Raw genomic sequence first — 22,500 nt, 5'->3', positions numbered from 1 at the left:
TATTTTTATTGGAATCAGTAAATTTTAGGACAATATTCCCATATTATTGATATTTTTTTTTCTTTTTTTTTTTTTTGCTTTTGGTGTTGATTTAGCCATCAGGAGTATCTGAAGTGGCAGGGGTTTTTATATTTTTTCTTTCAAAAATTCGTTACCGCAAAAGTAAATTAATCTTTCATGGTGTATTGAACTAGATATCCTCTCTATACCACTCATGCACGCACGCAGACACACACGTAGGTGTGTGTGTGTATATATATATATATATATATATATATATATATATATATATATATATATATATGATTCTATATATATATATATATATATATATATATATATATATGATTCTATATATACATTATTAGTAAATATATATTTGTTTATATATTAATATATATACAAACATTTATAAATACACACACACATACACACGCGCACACACGTGTATTTATACATATATATTTATATAATTAAGTATGTATTCACATACTGTATATGTCTGTTTGATTTTTTATATACAATTGCATTATATATATATATATATATATATATATATATATATATATATATATATTTCAATTGTATTCTGACCATCCCATCATTTGTCTTTTGTTTTCATCCGGTGCGCTAACTTGTTGATGTTTTCGAATCGGCTGTTTTCATTCCTGGGGCCTGTGAGCATATAGCTCCTATCAGGGCAAGAGCAGCCAGTCAAAAGAGAGAGAAAAAAACCACCCGTCATATAATAAAAACCATGAGAACGATGTCGGAGGGATAAAGTTTTCTCTGGGCCATTCCTGTGTCCGCCTTCCTCCTCCTCTTCTACCACCACCGCCCCATTCACCCACAGCCTCATTCCATCTCTCTCTCTCTCTCTCTCTCTCTCTCTCTCTCTCTCTCTCTCTCTCTCTCTTCTTTTTTTTATATCAGATTAAATGCCGTGAACTTTCATTACTTTATTTCTCCTTTATTTTTTATATTTTTAGTCAAATGCTTATTTTCAGTCAGTACTCATTTTCATCACAATAAAACACTCAATTGAAGTCATGATAAGACCTCCCTTTTTATAGATAAATATTTAATTATGTTAAGCACGGACTTACACAACACATACACAAGGACTCTCTCTCTCTCTCTCTCTCTCTCTCTCTCTCTCTCTCTCTCTCGTGTGTAAAATCTTGACATCTCTGAAGGGTTTTTTGGAATGCCAGCATGACGAAATATGATTGCCGTTTTGTTATCATGTTCGAGTGCTGCTTTCAGCTCCTTCATTTGACGGGAAAAGAACATTGTGACCTTGTTATGGTGTTTAATAATAAGGCTTTCTCTAAATGCGCACAATTGTAGTTTCACATTTGTATGGTAAATGCTAACGTGGATACCCACCCTCTTCCATCCTCCTCCCCAACGCTACCTCGATCCCCTCCGAGTCCAGTTGCTTAGTATCCCCTTTCCTTCCCTTTTCTTTATTAACATTCCTCTAAAGTACTTTAGTCCCCAGTAGTGAAAGGCACTTGCATTTATTCAAAGTTAATGTAGGCCTCAAGATATGCAAACATCAAATGAAGAAGAGCTTTCGGTTGTTTTATGGGTAGCAATCTCTTGGCATGTGGTGAGAGATGGCAACTGCATCCTGGATGCCTTTGAGGGGCCCCTGCCTTAAGTCTAAGTCAGTGTTGCTAGTGCTCCCTCTTGAGGTGAATATGTATCGTGATCGAGGGACGAAATTACGAATACGATCGAAATTGTTCTCGGGAAATGGGAGTGGAAAGACGGGGGTGTTAGGATGTGACATGTGTGAATCGGGATACGAGACGGAAAGAACTCTTACGGTGTGCCGATGTGGATACTCTTGGAAGAAGCGAATATGTAAGTTAGGGGATCTGCTGCCATTCTGGTGTGTGTGTATGTGTGTACCCACTTCCATTTTGCGTCTTGTGTGTATGTGTGTACGTTCGCGTCTCCTCCCTCGTCCAAGGTGTTTTGTAATGCCCTCCAAAGTCTATTTCTAAGAGGTTTTAACGTTTCACTTTGATTCCCTTCGTTGGTGACCATCGTTAGAGATGACCTGTCCACAAAAAACGACCAACGTTATGCCGTTGTGGGTGTCGAAGTCGACGTGGTAGATTGTTGTTTTCGAAGACGTGAGGAGGATATACGAAGTCGATGTTAAATTCTCTCCTGCAACTCGAGAGAACTTGCGCTGAAGATGTCGATTCATAATGCGTTCTGGTGACCAAAGACGTCAAGAGGCAAGGAGTGCCGTTACAACGAAGCACTTGAGGTCCATACTGGATCAGAACCGTATTTCATGGTTGAAAGAGGAGAAAGTCTATTAATCTCTCGAGATGCTGAGCAGGAGGAGGAGGAGAGAGAGAGAGAGAGAGGGAGAGGCCTTCTGCTTCTTTAAGTATTCTTCACATCTGTTGTCACACCCCTATTCCCAGTGCCCTTGGGGATCGGGCGGCAACATAACCTAGTACTTGGCTAGATGGTCAATATTCCACCTGGAAATGGCCATCTTTTCGATTCTTTCATCCGCGATGTGCTCATTATTCAACTCGTTTCGAGATTTCTTTTACTTCATGTTGAGAGAAGACTTACTGGTTCGCCTACTCATGGTGGAACACAGTAGCCTTACATGCTGTGGCTGGGTCATCACAATCATCATTTTCATAAAAGATCCCATCATTATCATCAGCAGTTAGTGTGATACACTTTTTAGCCTGTGGCTCATTCTGTACGTTGACCACGCAACATTCCTTTGCTTAGTAGCAAAGTGGAGTGTCATCCTAGTGTAGTTCTGTTTTTTTTTTTTTTTTTTTTTTTTCTCGACATTCACATAAGGTGTAAATGAGTTATGTAGGTTATTAATTGTTACGGAATTTTTCCTGCAGTGGTAGTTCTGACTGTTGAAAGTGAGTATATCTCTTGTAAACTTCATAGCATACATTAACATTTCACAAGTTTTGGGGCTATTTATGTTTGTCACTTCATTGTTTTCTTATTTACACAAGTTCTTTCACAATTCTAAAAAACTTATCATATCTTCCGGATGTTATATAAATCTATATCTAGATCAATATATTTTCATTATTGTGAAATTACTGCTGCCACTACCATTGTCATTAATATCATCAGAAATTTGCCATATCATTGAAGTGAATAATACTTATATCATCCGTTGAAGGTGGAGTTTTTTTATGGTCAAAAAAGTTATCGTCAGTGTAATCTTAAATGATAGGTAAGTAATTTTTTCATGCAGTTTTCCCTCGATAAATGTTCCATTTAAGTATGTTAGTCTCTCTCTCTCTCTCTCTCTCTCTCTCTCTCTCTCTCTCTCTCTCTCTCTCTCTCTCTCTCTCTCTCTCTCTCTCTCTCTCAACCATTACTTTGAACATATCAGGAACTGCTACTGTTTTTTTTCTTATCTTCCCTAGCAGTACAAAAGAAGGATAGGAATGTCCGGTTGTGACCATATTTTGCAACGTAATTTACACTAATTCAATTCACCCGTTTTACGATGATGTTTCTAGATATTTTAGGATAAAAGGTTATAGATCTCGGTTTATTCTATTTTTCTCTATTCTCTAATCCCAAATAGTATCAATAATTTCAAAGACAGGAAGCTGAAGTGTAAAACTGAGCAGGAACACGGCCGAATAAAGGTGCTTTCATTTTTACCTTCGCCAACTTCGTTGCGACAAAGTTTATGTTTTGATAGGCGTAACTTTGTATGTCTGTCTGTGTGTGTTTGTGATTCTCGTAACTCAAAAACTATTTGACCGAATCTCATGAAATTTGGTAGCATGATTGGCCTTGATTTTTCAATTTTATTAGAATTGGGGAGTGATTGGGCCAAAAGGTTAAGGCCAAGGTCACGAAAAAGTAAAACACGAATCACAAAACTCAAAAACAATTTGACCGTATCACATGAAATTTTTTGGGATGATTGGCCATGATTAAAGGACAATGTGATTATGTTTTTGGAGTGGTTGGGTCTAAAGGTCAAGGTCACGAAAAGGTAAAAATGCCATTGCTATGTTGTGGTAAATTGTTATCCTAATTGCTTGAAATTAGTGCCAAATTGTGCATAATTTAATTCCCTATCTTGTGATATACAACATGATTTAATGATGTCCTTACCCTGGTTTGTGCATTTATTTGTTTGTTTGTCTGTCTGTATGTGTTTGTGATTCGCATAACTCAAAAACTATTTGACCTAATTTCGTGAAATAGGGTGGTATTATTGGCGATGATTCAAGGACAAATAGATTAGGTTTTGGAAGTGATTGGGTTCATGGTTAAGGTAACTAAAATATCAAAAACGTATCTTTGCCATATCGTGGTCAGTTATTATCCGATTTGCATGAATGTAGTTCCAAAATGTGCATAATTAAATTGCCTGTCTTGTGAAATACAACATTACATAGGCGTGGGTATGCGTTCTACCAAGTGCCCGGTCTAGTTTTAGCATATAAGTAGTAGGTTGGCCAGGGCACCAGCCACCCGTTGAGATACTACCGCTAGAGAGGTTAAGGGTGTCTTTTGGCTGTCCAGATGGTAGTACTTTGGATCATTCTATCTGGTTACGGTTCATTTCCCTTTTGCCTACACACATCAACACTGAATAGTCTGGCCTATTCTTTACATATTCTCTTTTGTCCTCATACACCTGACAACACAGATCACCAAACAATTCTTCTTCACTCAAGGAGTTATTGCACTAATTGTTCATTTGCCACTTTCCTCTTGGCAATGGTAGAAGAGTCTCTTTAGCTATGGTAAGCAGCTCTTCTAGAAGGACAGTCCAAAATCAAACCATTGTTCTCTAGTCTTAGGTAGTGCTATAGCCTCTGTACCATGGTCTTCCACTGTCTTGAGTTAGAGTTCTTTTGCTTGAGGGTACACTCGAGCACAGTATTCTATCTTGTTTCTCTTCCTTTTGTGTTGTTAAAGTTTTTATAGTCTATATAGGAGAGATTTATTTTAATGTTGTTACTCTTCGTAAAATATATATTATTTTCCTTTTTTCCTTTCCTCACTGGGCTATTTTCCCTGTTTGAGCCTCTGGGCTTATAGTGTCCTGCTTTTCCAGCTAGGGTTGTAGCTTAGCTAGAAATAATAATAATAATAATAATAATAATAATAATAATAATAATAATAATGTAGTAAGCTCATTTCCATCAAGGTATGGAAAATATCATTTAGCAGTATTATTATTATTATTATTATTGTTGTTGTTGTTGTTGTTGTTGTTGTTATTACTGAATATTTATTTTGTGAGACATGGATACATTAATAATGGATGTTATTGATAGGAATCAAGATTTATTGGGAAGTTATTATTATTATTATTATTATTATTATTGTTGTTGTTGTTGTTGTTGTTGTTGTTGTTCTAGCTTATAGTTTTTATTCTTGATATACTAATAGTTTTAAGGAAGAGGTCATGGAAATCATTAGGACCTTACTTTGTATAGAAAATTCTTATAAAGAAAGAAGTAGAAACTTGGCTGAGGAACGGAAATGAATATATAATTACAAATTAGGATTAACAGCATAATAACCCCTAGTGAGTATGGTACTTTGTATAGATTTGTAACCTTTTAAAGTTGCTTAGGAGCTTTTAGAGATCGTCTCGGTTCCCTTTTGTCATAAAAATCATTAAATAAAGTTGCCTTCTTAACACCAATATCAAATTGACCATTTTTGTAGGTAGCAGTTGAGATATTACGGCTAGGGAGTTATTGGATCCTTTGACTGTCCAGGCAGTACTACATTGGATCCCTCTCTCTGGTTACGGACCATTTTGTCTTTGCCTACACGTACACCGAATAGTCTGGCCTATTCTTTCGACATTCTCCTCTGTCCTTATACATCTGACAACACTGAGATTAACAATAAATTCTTCTTCAAGGGGTTAACTAATGCAGTGTAATTGTTCAGTGGCTTTTTTCCTCTTGGTAAGGGTAGAAAAGACTTTTTAGTTATGATAAGCAGCTCTTCTAGGAGAAGGACACTCCAAAATCAAACCATTGTTCTCTAGTCTTGTGTAGTGCTGTAGCCTCTATACCGTGCCCTTCCACTGTATTGTAGTGTTCTCTTGCTTCAGAGTTGTTACTGTTCTTGAGATATTTTATTTAGAATGTTCATTACTTCTCTTATAGCTTACTTATTTTCTTGTTTCCTTTCCTCACTGGGCTATTTTTCCCTGTTGGAGCCCTTGGGCTTATAGTATCCTGCTTTTCCAGCTTAGCTTGTAATAATAATAATAATAATAATAATAATAATAATAATAATAATAATAATAATAATGGGAGTTTACAGTAAGGATTATCACCTGATACTGGGTCTCAGCGTGTAGAGTCAAGAATGGTTTGGTTGTAGAAATTAAATTTTATTGGGTGACTTCCTGTATAGCCATCTTTCTACATAACCTTACCTTATGGATGTCTAGTTCCTTACTACAAAATATCTCAATATGAAGTTTGTCCTGAATATAGTATAGATTATTTAGTATTATTGTAGATATTGAACAAGGTAAACTTCATGAGAATGTAGACAATACGTTACTAGCTGAATTTATTTATTATTACTTTTTTAGGTATATATATATGTGTGTCTTGACCTTAGTTTGATAGCTTTAAAAATAGGATTTGGAACAAATGAAACCAGAGCAATGAAAACTATTTTTATGAATCATCGCAAGATGGAGTCACCCTCTTGGTTTAGATCCAGACTGTCCTTGCTAACCACTCATTGCCAGATGTTATCAGATAATCGAGGATTGATTATTCGTAAGTGAAGATGCCATTGTGTGCTGGAATATTGTGGAAGTATTTTCAACTTCTGTTGCCGGATCTTAAACATATATAAGTAAATAAAGACTTTCTGCATTTATTCAAAATTAAATCTAACATTTAGGATTCGTAATATCTGCATTATTTGTTTAAAGCACAAATATTGATTTTTCCATGTGGTTTTCATTTATTGTTCTGAGTTGGACTGGTACTTTTTTTAAGAAAGCTTTTAATGCATTAAATGTTTGATTCATTGGAGCTTGATAGTCTTATCTTTAGTTTGATATAATTGACCAGACTCGTCGTATGAACAATTAAGATACAGACCTCGTTTTCATGAGGAAATTAAGCATTTTGATGTCAGTTTTCAGACTAATGTTTTCTCCTCTCAGTAAAGTCAGACTGGGTATATGTAATTGGATAATGCAGTAATTCATGAGTGCATTATAGATTGTTTAATGTTAATGTTGATATATGCTATGTAAAATATAGACTTTGAGAAAACCCTAACTTCAAATGATAATCATCGAACATATTTATTATGATTATATGAATAACTTTAAAAGATATATGATTTTTTATTATATATAATAATAATAATAATAATAATAATAATAATAATAATAACTATAACTATTATTATTATTAGTAGTAGTAGTAGTAGTAGTAGCAGTAGCAGTAGTTACTATCGTTGTAGTTCTCTTGTCTGGTCTCCAGCTGCTGAATCTCATCTTAATTTGTTGGACAGGAACTTGCTGTCGATTAAATTTTCTATTCCTGATCTAGATATTAATCTCTGGCACCACCGTTCAGTAAGGTCTTTATGCATGTTGCAAAAGACTTTTCTTAATTCTGTAGATAGTACTATGTATACAGTTAATTTTAGTAGTTTTTCCTTCTCCATTATAAGGCTCAACACTACACAGTATTCTAGAAATTTGATTCCAGCTGTGACCAAGTTGTGGAGTGATCTTTCTAAATAGGCAGTTGAATCGGTAGAAATTCAGAAGTTCAAATTAGCAGTGAATGTTTATGTTGAACTGGCTGACAAGATTTTCCCTTCATTGTTTATATAAGGCAGATCTATTTTAATGTTGTTACTGATTTTAAAATATTTTATATTTTTGCTATTATTTTTCGCATATATTTTATCTATTGACTTATTTCCTTTCCTCTCTGGGCTATTTTCCGTGATGGAGGCCTTAAGTTTGTAGTATCTTTCTTTTCCAAATAGCGTTGTAGCTTAGCTAGTAGTAGTAGTTTTAGTTGTTGTTGTTGTTGTTGTTGTTGTTGTTTAAGAGGTACTAAATATAGGTGTAATGAATAATTATGCAGCATAAAGATAAACGTTGTTAAAACTATCAATGGAGATTTGAATGTATTTTTTATTTGAAAATTCACGTTTAGATTCGAATGCAATTCTGGTATGTGGAATGGTTCACATAGACAGCATTAATGTATAAAATAATGTGTTAAAAGATTTTCATATTGATCTGTTTGATTGTAGAATGATAAAATACAATACCAAAGTGAAATATAGGGAGTCCTTTTAAAGTGGCTCTCTTTATTAGTTTTTATGTGTGTAAATAAAGGCTTTGATAAAAAATTTTCCCAGATGTGGGAGAATATTCTAGTTTTAAGTTCCAGGTGTCATTTAAAGTCAGGTTGTCAGATTTTCACTGCATGTCCAACTTTACTCTAGCCTTTCTTTCCTTGTCATGAAATTCCAATCTCTCTCTCTCTCTCTCTCTCTCTCTCTCTCTCTCTCTCTCTCTCTCTCTCTCTCTATATATATATATATATATATATATATATATATATATATATATATAATATATACAGTATATATATAATATATACAGTATATATGTGTATATATATAAATATATATATATATATATATATATATATATATATATATATATATATATATAATGGGAATTACATCCTCGTTCCATTTGAGGGTACAAACACACACACACACACACACACATATATATATACTGTATATATATATATATATATATATATATATATATATATATATATATATATATATGTATACAGACATACGTACATACATACAGAGTATATGTGTGTTCGTTTTTATACCCTTAGTTGAATCATGTCTTAAAAATGTCCTTCAAGGTCTGATATAAATGAGAACCTTTTTGCAACCGTTTTATTAGCAATTTCCTGCATCTTTGCATTCTAGCTTTAATGCCATCTATATTTGATAAGTTTATATTGCAGTTAAAGGAGTATTTAAAATGTATTTACTTGCAAATTGATTAGTCTTCATGTTCTGAATTTATAAGGTCACTTATGCTGAGGGCATTAACAATAGTTTTATTATTATTATTATTATTATTATTATTATTATTATTATTATTATTATTGAGAATAGTGTACGTGATCCGTCAAAAACACGACTATATATTTAGATAGATACGCACAAACACGTACCCCGTCTCAACAGGGTATGACTACACCCTTTCCCTCCTACCCGGGACCGAAATTATATATATATATATATATATATATATATATATATATATATATATATATATATATATATATATATATATATATATATATCCAGACACTTGCTCTTTATTATATATGTGATATTATTATTATTATTATTATTATTATTATTATTATTATTGTTGTTGCTGTTGTTGTTTTTATTGTTATTATTATTGTTGTATGAACAATTATTTTCATTCTTATCATTACTCTAGGATTTTCTTTGTTCATTTTCATATCAGTTTACGAAGTTGTAATCTTAATTGTACGTACACTTTAATAGAGACAATAAATACTCGTATCAAAAAGAGAATTCACATACATTTTTTGGGCTTTAGCTAAACCAGATATAAGATTGAAAATAAAATTTTGGAAAACTTCTTTGCGAAGAAATCAGAATGTTTCCATTAACACATTCATGAATTCAAAGAAGCAGTAATACAATATAGTCATTAAAGGAAGGCGAAAATATATATTAGGGAGCCAATGCCTTAGAAATTTTCACATATATGTTAAATCTAAAAAAAAAAAACTAATTTGGCGTATGTGACTCATACACACGTGTTAAATATGTGGATACGAGAGCAAAGTGAAATAGAGGATATTCTAACAACGTATGAGAAAAAAAAATGGAACATGGGCAGGACATATAATGATAAGGACAGGTAATCGATGGACATTAAGGATAACAGAATGGGACCCTACAGATTGCAAAAGAAGCAGGGGAGGGACATAGTAAGACCATAAACAGACGCGAGTGGAAGGACATGTCTGAGACCTTTGTCCTGCAGTGGACTAGTAACGGGTGATATATATATATATATATATATATATATATATATATATATATATATATATATATATATATATATATACAAGAGTTTATAGAGCATGCGAGAACAATTTCGAAACAACTTATTTTCTGAAATACAAGATCTTCCAAAGACTTTAAGGTTTAAAGCTTTTGCAAAAGGAGAACTATGTAATCAAGACTTACTTCTACATGAATGTTAACCAAGTGACTCCTCGTGAAGATACAAAAACTGAAAAAAGATCTGTCGGCTAGTGGTGTACTGTGTAATGGTTTAAAGGTCACTCATGAATGGTAGAGGCAAGGGACAGAGACTAACCATGTAATCAGCTCCCAAGCTTCCTCTCCTCCTAAGTTAGGACCAGGGAGGGCCAGGCAATAGCTGCTGATGACTCGGCAGGTATACCTATACTCTCCCTCAAACCCCCAATCCTTAGCTCACAAGGATGATGAGGTTGCAGACACTACAAGAACCTATCGAGTTTAAAATGGACTTAATCTCCCGTGCAGCAGATCGCCAGCCAGGGACGTTTCCAATAGTCTACCATGACGCCTGTGCTGATAGTAAATTGCCAATTGTATACCCTTATGTGAATATCTTTCCCTGGTGGGTGTTACTTTTTCTACTGAGTGCCATAGCCTCTGTACCATGGTCTTCCACTGTCTTGGGTTAGAGTTCTCATGCTTGAGGGTACACTCTGGCACACTATTCTATCCAATCCTCTTCCTCTTGTTTTGTAAAAGTATGTATAGTTTATATGGGAAATATTTATATTAATGTTGTTACTATTTTTAAAAGATTTAACTTTTCCTTGTATCCTTTCCTTACTCGGCTAGTTACCTGTTGGGGACCCTGGGGTTATAGCATCTTGGTTTTCCAACTAGGGTTGTAGCTTAGCTAATAATAATAATAATAATAATAATAACAATAACAAGCGCTTTGATTTACAACCAGGAAGAGTTGGATTTGGTTACCTCAACAGGAACTGATACAATTTCCTTTCCCTTCCAGCAAATATTACAATTTGAGTTGAAAGTGGCTCTATGGTTATCTTTTACAATGAGAACATTTCATTTCCATTGCATAGTATTCCATGAATGAGAACGTGGTTCGCCATTTGAATGAACGTGTGATTCAGGAGAAGAAAGGCATAAAAGCAAGAAGATTTAAGAATCTAAGTCAAAGATACGATGACCATGGGAAACTATATTTGTGTATAAATGTTCAATGTTTCTTATAAAATTGATGTTAAATCAAAATAAGTCAAGGCATAAACAATAATTAGGCTTTACTTGAAAAATAGTAATGATTTTGTTTTCTGTAAAAGAATAATTTTAGTTAGTTATCAAAAGCATCTGGACAAGTGATAGGTAGATTAGTTTTGTTACTTGTTTTAACTATTTCCTTTATAAACAGAGGAATGTTTTCGATTTACAACGGGTGTTTTATATAATTATTATTGAAGGTTTGTAATGCGCAATCAATCTTTTTTTCTAACAAAATATACTGAATATTTTCCATTCATCAATTTAAAAGCCATCAAATTATCTCTCTCTCTCTCTCTCTCTCTCTCTCTCTCTCTCTCTCTCTCTCTCTCTCTCTCTCTCTCTCTCTCTCTCTCTCTGTGCGTGTGTATGTGTGTGTGCATCCTATCAAACTTTTATTCAGAATAGTAAGTGGGGCGTCCTTTTAAATTGTGTTGGAAATTCCAATTTTATTTTTCCCATCTAATCATTCCATACCTTCTCGACCTCACCTATAATTAGTATTCATTATTATATTAACTGCATGAAAGAAAACGATGTTATAAACCATTACGAATGGAAACCCTTAGAGAAACAGCTGTTTAATCGAGATTGGAATGAGTCCCCCCTCGCAGCTCCTCTTAACCCCCTGCGAAAAGAAAACGGGAGGAAAACAACTGTATCGGCTGCCTCGCATATCTACATGGCTTGTGTCATCATCAGTAGCTCTGAATTGGTATACAGTGGAGATATTCTACATTGGTTGGATGCATGCAAGTTTTTTTTCCTCTTATTTATAGATAAGGAGCAAGACCAACCAAGTTCTACCGTTAGAATTTACCCGAGCAGCGGAGACAATGATTGAATGGATTGCGAGTCGATCTGGGTCATTTTCTCATGAACATGTTTGTGATTGTTTTTTTTTTATCTTGAATTATTGGAATGCCCATTCGTAATTGGAAAACTAGTTGTGGTTTTTATGTTCGGTGTTATTGTAACTGGTTTTATTATATATATACAGTACATGTATATTCAACCATGCAAGACAAACACACAGACACATACACACACACACACACACACACATATATATATATATATATATATATATTATATATAATATATATATAATATATATATATATATATATATATATATATATATATAATTTATATATATATATATATGTGTGTGTGTGTGTGTGTGTGTGTTACGACTCAGTTCTGACCATCAGCAAATTAAAGAAACGTTGGGCATGGTCATTTCTTGATTGGGTGACCAACAAAAGGTTCCAGACGCCTTCAGTAAAAAGCTCCTTAAATACCTTCAAAAATACAATAGGCAAAATATGTCAATTGAAAATCCTTAAAAAGTTATATCACCCTATTTTATGTTTATTCAAAAAGCGGTTGGGTTAGAGATTGAATATTAGGTAGCTGGTGGAGGGACTGGAAGTAACCTCATATTTGTTTAGGTAGCTGGTAAAGTGACAGGAAATAACCTAACATTTGTTTAGGTAGCTGGTAAAGTGACAGGAAGTAACCTGACATTTGTTTAGGTAGCTGGTAAACGGACTGGAAGTAACCTCATATTTGTTTAGGTAGCTGATAAAAGGACTGGAACTAACCTCATATTTGTTTAGGTAGCTGGTAAACGGACTGGAAGTAACCTCATATTCTTTTAGGTAACTGGTAAAAAGACTAGAACTAACCTCATATTTGTTTAGGTAGCTGGTAAAGGGACTGGAAGTAACCTCATATTTGTTCAGGTAGCTGGTAAAGGGACTGGAATTAACCTCATGTTTGTTTAGGTAGCTGGTTAAAGGACTGGAAGTAACCTCATATTTGTTTAGGTAGCTGGTAAAGGGACCGGAAGTAACCTCATATTTGTTTAGGTAGCTGGTAAAGGGACTGGAAGTAAGCTCACATTTGTTTAGGTAGCTGGTAAAGGGACTGTAAGTAACTTCAGATTGGTTTAGGCAGCTGGTAAATGGACTAAAGGTAGCTCATATATGTTTAGGTAGCTGGTAAATGGATTGAAAGTAAGTTCACATTTGTTTAGGTAGCTGGTAAAGGGACTAGAAGTAAGCTCACATTTGTTTAGGTAGCTGGTAAAGGGACTGGAAGTAAGTTCACATTTGTTTAGGTAGCTGGTAAAGGGACTGGAAGTAAGCTCATATTTGTTTTGGTAGCTGGTAAAGGGACTGGAAGTAAGCTCACATTTTTTTAGGTAGCTGGTAAAAGGACTCGAAGTAAGCTAACATATGTTTAGGTAGCTGGTAAAGGGACTGGAAGTAATCTTTGATTTGTGTAGGTAACAGGTAAGGGGACTGGAAGTAACCTCAGATTTGTTTAGGTAGCTGGTAAGAGGAAAGGAGGTAAGCTCACATTTGTTTAGGTAGCTGGGAAGGGGACTGGAAGTAGGCTCACATTTGTTTGGCTAACTGGTAAAGAGACTGGAAGTAACCTCAGATTTTTTTAGGTATCTGGTTAAAGGACTGGAAGTAACCTCATATGTTTAGGTACCTGATGAGTGGACTGGAAGTAACCTCATAGGTTTAGGTACCTGATGAGTGGACTGGAAGTAACCTCACATTTGTTTAGGTAGCAGGTACAGGACTGGAAGTAACCTCGGATTTGTTTAGGTAGCTGGTAAAAGAACTGGAAGTAAGCTCACATTTGTTTAGGTAGTTGGTAAAGGGACTGGAAGTAAGCTCACATTTGTTTAGGTAGCTTGTAAAGGGACTGGAAGTAAGCTCACATTTGTTTAGGTACCTTGTAAAGGTACTGAAAGTAAGCTCACATTTGTTTAGGTAGCTGGTAAAGGGACTGGAAGTAAGCTCACATTTGTTTAGGTAGCTGGTAAAGGGACTGGAAGTAACTTCAGATTTTTTATGTCCCTTTAGTGAAGTCCCGACAGTTTAAATTTATTGCTGATCTTCCTTTGAATTCGTCAGTTTTTTTTTTTTTTTCCAAGGTAGTGTTTCTGCAGTTTTTAATGAGCATAGTCCCATCTTGTTCTGTATTTCTTAGGATTGATGCTTGGGACAATGGTTTAATTCTTATACTGTTAGTAGGCTTGTATTCAAGTGTGGATACTTGTGTACTTACGTACATAATATTGAGTACTTAGTGTTTAAGTATTCAAGGTATTTGTATTTTGGTTGTATGTACTTTAGGAAGGAAAGTAAAATACTTACAAGTACTCTACCTCTACTCACTGTAATTTGATTTAAATCATAATGATTTTCAAGTGTATATGTTATTAGTTCCATCCAGCAACTCTAGTACGCACACAAGTTTCAATAGGCCCCAGCGTGTTTGCTTATATATTGTCTGCAAGATTTCCTATGAGTACAGTAGTACAGGGTGTTGGGAATCTCTCTGTAGTGGCCACTAGAGGCCCATTACTCTCCTAACTTTGTTACTCCACTTATACTTACTGCGGAGAGAATTTTTTAACACCCTGTAGTTTTTTTAAAAAAGCATTTACAGCACTCCCTGTGATATGGCATACAAAAAGTATGTTGGTGTATGGAGCCCTTTCAAAATTTCAGATGAACTACTGGAACTTTCAAGTAAGTCGCAGACATTGTGGTGTTGGTATATCATGCTCCAAAAGTTTTACTTCCTGCCACAAACATGTGATAGGACCATCAATCACTTTAGGTCTTGTTGACCTGAATCATTCATAATATCGGGAAACTGCACCCGAAAAAAATATAGTACAATTATTGTCTTTATTACCTTGTGTTTTTCACTAGATAACTGCTACTTCATTTGAAATTGACATTTAAGCATGACAACAGATTACCTGACGAAATATACTTGTACTTAGGTACATGTTAAGTACATGTATATGAACTTGAGTACCTTGTACGTAAAATGCACTTAAGTACCTTGCACATAGAGTGTACTTGAATACTATTACTTGCACTTGACGCCTGCCACCTACACTTGAACCAAATTCTTATTTGCAGTGACAGCGTTAACACCTAATAAGAAAAAAGTACAATTTGCCTATGAGGTGTATCTAAATGTAGCTTTTAGCCCTCTCTCACACTGAAGTAATATGGAAATCCTATCTTGACATAAACGGCGACCGGGAAGTTTATTCAATGGGATATGAAGTCTAACTCTGGTAAAACTTTATACTATTGACAAAGCAGACTTTTTTATTGTATCTACCTGTTACTTTACGTTTGGCAGGAAAATTTAAGTTGATATTTAAGAATAAATTAATTACCGTGAAAAAGTGAAGATCCTTTTCTAAGAAATTTCACGTTTCCCAATCCTCTGTAAGTTTTATTTCAATATGCAACTTCCACTGCATAGTTTTGTGTGCACAACTTTCGTAAAAACCTTGTGCTACGCATATCTCAGAGTGAAAACAGCCTCATTCTGCTAAGTGGTTGTAATATCACATTACTGAGTAAAAATTTCCTTGATGTACATTAGTAATGAATTGTGAGACAATCGTCTATTATATCTTTTGGATTTGATGTTGATAATCTTAAGAGACGCTTCAGTGCTGTCCCAAAAGTCTTTTGTCACCAAGCCAAAATTGAACTTTTTTTTTTCTAAGGTTTTCAAGCATTTCCTCTTTCATAATTTCTCTGGGGGTAAGGGATAAGGCATTTAGGTAATTACTTGGGGGTAGGGGATAGGGCATCTATATCCTTGCTTGGAGGTAGGGGATAAGGCATCCAATTACTTGCTTTGGATAAGGTATATGGCATATTTAGATCCTTGCTTTTGGGGCATCCAGATACATGCTTAGGGGTAGGGCATAGGGCATCCAATTACATGTTTTTGGGGGTAGGTGATAGTCGTTCAAATATTTGCTTGGGGTAGGGGATAAGGCATCCAATTACTTGCTATTGCTAGGAGGTAGGGCAAGCAGATCGATTCTTGGTGGTGGGGATATGGCGTCTAGATACTTGATTCGGGGTAGGTTATAAAACATCTAGATAGGCTAATTAAGGCTTAGGGATAGGTCATCCAGATACTTGATAGGGAAAGAATATATATATATATATATATATATATATATATATATATATATATATATATATATATATATATATATATATATATGTATGTATATTATACCTAGTTACTTCTCATTATTTGCTTATTCTTATCTATCTTCAGGACAATGCATGTCATTGATCCTGTGTCTTGAAATACGTAGAGAATTCTCTATTGTCATGATGGCCAATCCAAACTCCATGGGATAGCATGCAAAGCTTCTTTCTCTCTTCATCTCCTCCATCACTATTTCATAAAATTTGATACAGAATTCCTAATATTATTATCGGTTATTCTTTCAGTTGCGTTGTTCGGATTTCATGTGTTGTTCTAATTAATTCTTCTTGTTTCAAGTTGTTAGTGAATCTTTTTATGTCTTGTGTTCTTTAGCTCTATCCACCGTGGCACTTACCCCAATTTAGGGAGGTAGAATATATCCAAAAAGAAACCAATGCTGATTTCTTCATATTTTCCCAATTATTTTCCTACCTTTTGGTGTTTTGTTACTTTCCCCTTCGTCTTATTTTTATTTAAATTTTAGGAGTGGGTTTTTCTGCATCTTGTGATTGCTAAACCTTCTCAGTTGCCGCATTTGGATACGGGCATCTGTGGGTGACCATATAACCAATGATCTCAAACCTTCTGCTCTACCATTGCGTGATTACCAGCATTGTGTACAGATTGTGGTGTAAGGATTTTTTTATGTCGCGTTTTTCATTGTACATTTATTTTTAGTTTAGGTTATATATTTTATTATTTTATTGTATATTAATAATTTGCGGATTCTGAAAATATATTCAGCTTTATGTATGTATTTATATAATACACAATTAACTTTCATTATAAAAATTTAATTGGTTTCAACTACTTATCTTCTATACCATACTGCCATAACATACTCAACGCTTATCTATTGCTTCTGTTTTTGTAGGCATATTTGTATTAAATAGACTTTAAAGATCATTCCCTATACTTCAAACCTCTCATAATATAGTTTCATTGCAAAAACTTCATACACTCACCATCTTCCCTATCTAGACCTACGCTATTTATCCCCTTTCAATGCATTACTCGCCTACTTTTCAATTAAGTTCTCATCATACACCTTACCTAGTATAATATTATTATGTAACCGTTTCCGCTGTAATACCGACAATTATCTCTGTCACTGATAACCTTATTTATTGGAACAATTATTCCTCTCAATCATCCCTTCGGAAACTATCTCGTATCCAGCTTTAACGTACACACCCTGGTTAGCTGCTGATTTTTTTTTTTTTTTTTTTTTTTTTTTTTTTTTTTTTTTTTTTTTTTTTTTTTTGCTGCTCATGAATGTCAGAGGCAAGGAAAAGTGACATTGCGTTATCAAGCGGGACAATTTCCTAGACACTAACCATATATACAGATGTTCAGCACCCAAACCCTTTCTCCATCCAAGCTTGGACAAAGGAGTGCCAGGCAGTGGCTATTGATGACTCAGCAGATAGACCTATAGGCTCCCCCAAACCACTTATCCTTAGCACTCAAGGATGGTGAGGTTGCAGCGACAAAAGGAGCCAACGAGTTCGAGCAGGACTCGAACCCCAGTCTGGTAATCACCAGGTAAAGACGTTACCAACAGGCCACCACAACCAACTCTTATTATATAATTTCGCTTATACTCGGGATCAAGATAACTACTGGTGCCTTTCCATTTTTTAACATTTTTTCTGCCCACCATACGTACTTGTTAATGACTAACTCTTTACATCTTTATATTATCCAGCTGTTTCTTTTCTATTGTTCACAAGCAACAATTCCTCAAAGTGCTCACTTCATTGTTCGAGGACTGCATTCACTTTAGAAAGCATTCCTCAATTTATATCCGTTATTCGGAGATCTGTTTGTTGATCGAACATTCTACTTTAAGTTCCGTGATTAGAGAGTTCCTCTGGGATTAGATCCAACTGCATTTGCTTTTTCATTTTGTTTCTGTAAAAACTACCTCAAGCTCTCTCTCTCTCTCTCTCTCTCTTTCTCTTAACGGACCAAATAACTAAGCATAGTAAATGTAGCAGTTCTTAAAGTAACAAAGCGCACACACACACACACACACACACACACACACACACACATATATATATATATATATATATATATATATATATATATATATATATATATATGCACACACACACACACGCACACACACGCACGCACACGGTGGTACCCACATGTGAGAATGGATTTCATCCCTAAACCTGGTTTGAATTTTCCTCTAAGATCTTTTGAGTTCCTAACAAACAGCATTACCGACCACAAAGCAACAATAACAATGACACGTATGTACAGTTAAATCCAAAAGTCCGGTAACACACTTTCAGTCGTTGAGTCTTACCCACACTCTCCGTTAGGAGAGTTATAAACAGTGATTCTTGTTGGAATATTGAATTCAACTGTATCTACATGGTATCTGTGTTGAAGATAATTTTATTGGAATTTCTTCCGAGCGTCATTATAGTATATGCATTGATGAGATTTATCAACTTGCTCAAGTGTCAAATACTGCAATATTCATGTGTATCACATGAAAATAATGTAATTTATATATACATATATTTAAACATGCATATATATATATATATATATATATATATATATATATATATATATATAATAACATTGTCTTTCCCTAACAGCGGGTGGATCAATAATAGACCACTTTTCAACTGCCACATTCATTATGTATTACTGAATCATGGATGAACCACCTGTGCAGTAAAAATGTCCACAACATGAGTCCCTTCATACAATGCCAGAGGGAACATCTGCAGTAGTAATGGGGGGAAAGTCTACGGTTAATAAATACCGTGTTTAGTTAGATCAACTGTCATCCAGCCTGGGCACAACTTGTTTCACTATTGGCCCTTGCGTAATATGTGGAAAGGATCTTGGGAAGGATTTTGACGTTTGTAGGCTTGGAATTTCTCATTTATTACCGCCCTTTTTGACGGTTGTGGTGTCCTATTGGAAACGTTCCTGCCTGGCGATCACCCTGATTGAGGTTCGAGTTCTGCTTAAACTCAATAGTTTCTTGTAGTGCTTGCAGCCTCACCATCCTTGTGAGCTAAGGTGGAGGTTTTGTGGGAGCCTGCTGAGTCATCAGCTGCCTTTGCCTGGCCCTCCCTGTGGTGGAGAGAGTGCTTGGACGCTGACCATATGTTTTTATGGTCATATATGGTCAGCCTCAAGGCCATTGGCACTGTCCCTTGCCTCTGACATTTATGAGCGGCCGTTAAACTTCTAAACACTCTTATACAAACAAGAACCGTCACATATGTTATTATACATGTAGGAAATGTGAAAATATGTAATTTTTGTCGTATGTTGCATGTTGCTTAAATGCACTTATGGGGCAAATACTAGGAAAACATATGGGAGAACTATCAACTAACTAGTAGAATTACTCGGTGATGTACAGAAAATTGGGATTTCGTAGAATGAATAGACTTTCCAGAGATACCGTACACATGGATGTTTGTACTCGAAAAGAACACTTTATTTTTTTTTATTTTTTCATGGAAATTATACTTCTCCCTTCTTTTATATTTCATTGAAGAACATTAAATATCATTAGTAATTCTGTATGCAGCATGTAAGAAAAAGACCCTTAAGTGATTTAGTTAGAGATTTTTTTTTTGAATATTCAATCTCTTTAGTTAACGAAGATTCTTCATAATTGACTTTTCTACTCGTATATAATGGATTTTGTTTTCAAGTTTTTTTATTGCTCATTTTCAGTCCAAGTACTGAGGTACTTAACATATTTCAAATAGTAGATTGATTTTCCTTTTTTATATACCTATTACAACAATACGTTCAATACACCCAACAAACAGCAAATGCAGCTGTTTCTAGTCCACTGCAGGACAAAGGCCTGTCTACTCATGCCTGGGGTTTGATCATTTCATCACCACGCTGACCACAGCCGATTGGTGATGGTGGAAGACTTTAGTCTGATTGCTCACAACAAACTAACAAGGTACAGGTTTGCTGATCATGACTATAAAGAAACCCTTTCACCGCGTTAAGGCATCCATACTCATGTGCTTTTAGATTACGAAATAAAGCAGGAAAGATTTTCATTGCCAACTAGAATCCTGCAGTGAATCCAGTGGCAAGCTCGGTTCTATGCATCGTAATTCTGTGCTACCACTGGCATCCCTTGGAGATCGGTTTTCACCGTTGCGTTGAAATCCCAAAAAAAATCCGTATTCGTAGATCAGCCCGCTGTAGAATTCGTTTCATTCTAGACAGATGCAGCTTTGTTCGTTGTATCTCGTCATTATCAGCTGTTCATTAAAACTTTACTTTGCAAGATAATGGGAATTATTAGACCAGAATGTTTCGTCAGTTTTCTTCAAGATTTTATCTTTAAAGAATAATCTTTTTTTTTTTTTAATTTTACTCCTAAAATAAATTTTACCCTCAAAATATGATTGGATTAAAACTTCAGGTTTCCTAATTATACTTTGATTCGAAATCCTATTTCAAATATTTACTTATCGTGAACTCGTTAATTTACTGTTGTTCATTGTATGAAAAAGAAAGAGCTTCTAAACTCCCTATTCAAACAGCTATAGACTTGAAATTTCACAGGAGACATATTTTTAAACAGTTCTATCAATGTCTTTTTTTTTCCGGCTCTCCACAGTACATAGGATTGTGTTCAGTTTGTTATTTTCGCTCTTTTCACTATATTGTTTCATTAAAAAGGTTATCAAAATTTACTAAGTACATATCGCATACCTAAGAGGCCTCATATTGATTATTGTTTACAATATAATTATTTTGATTGGCATTGTTAGCACTGTTACAAAGTTTTAATGTTTTATTTTATTGATTATAACGTCAAAGCATGAATTGTTTCCATAAAGGAATTGCGATTTAAATGAAACTAAATTTCATAAATTGAATCGATTAAACAATACGTCAATTAATATAAAGAAAACCATTTATCTGCATTCATTACTAAAAGCGTTACTTGAGATTGGCAGTGGAAATCCTGTTTAGTTTAAGCACAGGTCATAATATCTTCGTTGGTCTCGCCGGAGACATACACACTTCATAGACCCGGGTTGAGCTTCTCCTCAGGTTTGATAGAATCCACTGAAACACGGACCGGTCACACCCTCGGAGAATATAGTTGGTTTAATGAGTACTATGGCTGAGTAGTTCAGTACCCAGTATCTCCCGATAGTACTGGTATGCCTGGGGATAACAGCAGCTGATCCTGGACTATCATTCGCAACTCACCCAGATTATATATATATATATATATATATATATATATATATATATATATATATATATATATATATATATACATGTATGTATGTATGTGTATATATATATATATATATATATATATATATATATATATATATATATATATATTCTCGTCCACTGATGGACAAAGGCCTCAGACATGTCTTTATTCATGTCTGGGTTTGGCCAGTTTTCATTCCATTGCGGATTGGTGATGGTGGGAGACTTTAGTATGATCGTTTACATTAAATCCACCTAGTATGGTTAGCCCTGCCTAGCAGTGCAGCTTTGCTGATCATGGTGATTCACAAACCCTTTCACCACGTTAAGGTATCTATTAAAGTGGTGAAAGGGATATATATATATATATATATATATATATATATATATATATATATATATATATATATATATATATACCATAAAACCTCGCCATGATTTTTCATGTTCTTGAATTTTGTCATATCATATTTTTAATATATGCAATTTTTCATCAATGGGAAAATTATTTACTGCTTTTTAACTTATAATAACGCCAATTCGATTCAATTTATTACGACTTCATGGGATGGACTACAATAATTATTGAGCAATGTCTTTCACAGGTTTAAAAGAGTCATCTCTCATAAAAACAAGTTTAGGAAGAACAGGAGATTGATTTAGTAGCCCAATATTTACTGTAGGAAATGGAAGAGAACTGGCGAAAGGTTCTATAAATCGGAAGGTGTTTTTTAGTAAAGACAATATAGACTTGCAGCGTGAGGTTAGAAAA

At 34.6% G+C, this 22,500-nt stretch overlaps 1 protein-coding gene across 5 annotated transcripts in view; it reads left to right on the top strand.

Annotated features, from left to right (window-relative positions):
* The window catches only part of Fbxl7 (F-box and leucine-rich repeat protein 7), a 788,333-nt gene that overhangs the window by 717,876 nt on the left and 47,957 nt on the right, over positions 1-22,500 (top strand). Inside the window, exon 1 of one of the 5 annotated variants that reach the window (XM_068381793.1) lies at positions 1,689-1,872. The exons of the other annotated variants lie outside the window; for them this stretch is intronic. Coding sequence (XP_068237894.1) covers positions 1,707-1,872 — 166 coding nt within the window. The 5' untranslated portion in view covers positions 1,689-1,706. Of the gene's footprint in view, positions 1-1,688; positions 1,873-22,500 lie in introns of those variants that run through there. 5 annotated transcript variants of the gene reach the window in all.

This window comes from Palaemon carinicauda, chromosome 1, assembly GCF_036898095.1.
Source record: "Palaemon carinicauda isolate YSFRI2023 chromosome 1, ASM3689809v2, whole genome shotgun sequence".
Taxonomy (NCBI): Eukaryota; Metazoa; Arthropoda; class Malacostraca; order Decapoda; family Palaemonidae; genus Palaemon; species Palaemon carinicauda.
Note: the sequence above shows the minus strand (reverse complement) of the source record. Positions and strands in the feature narration are given on the sequence as shown.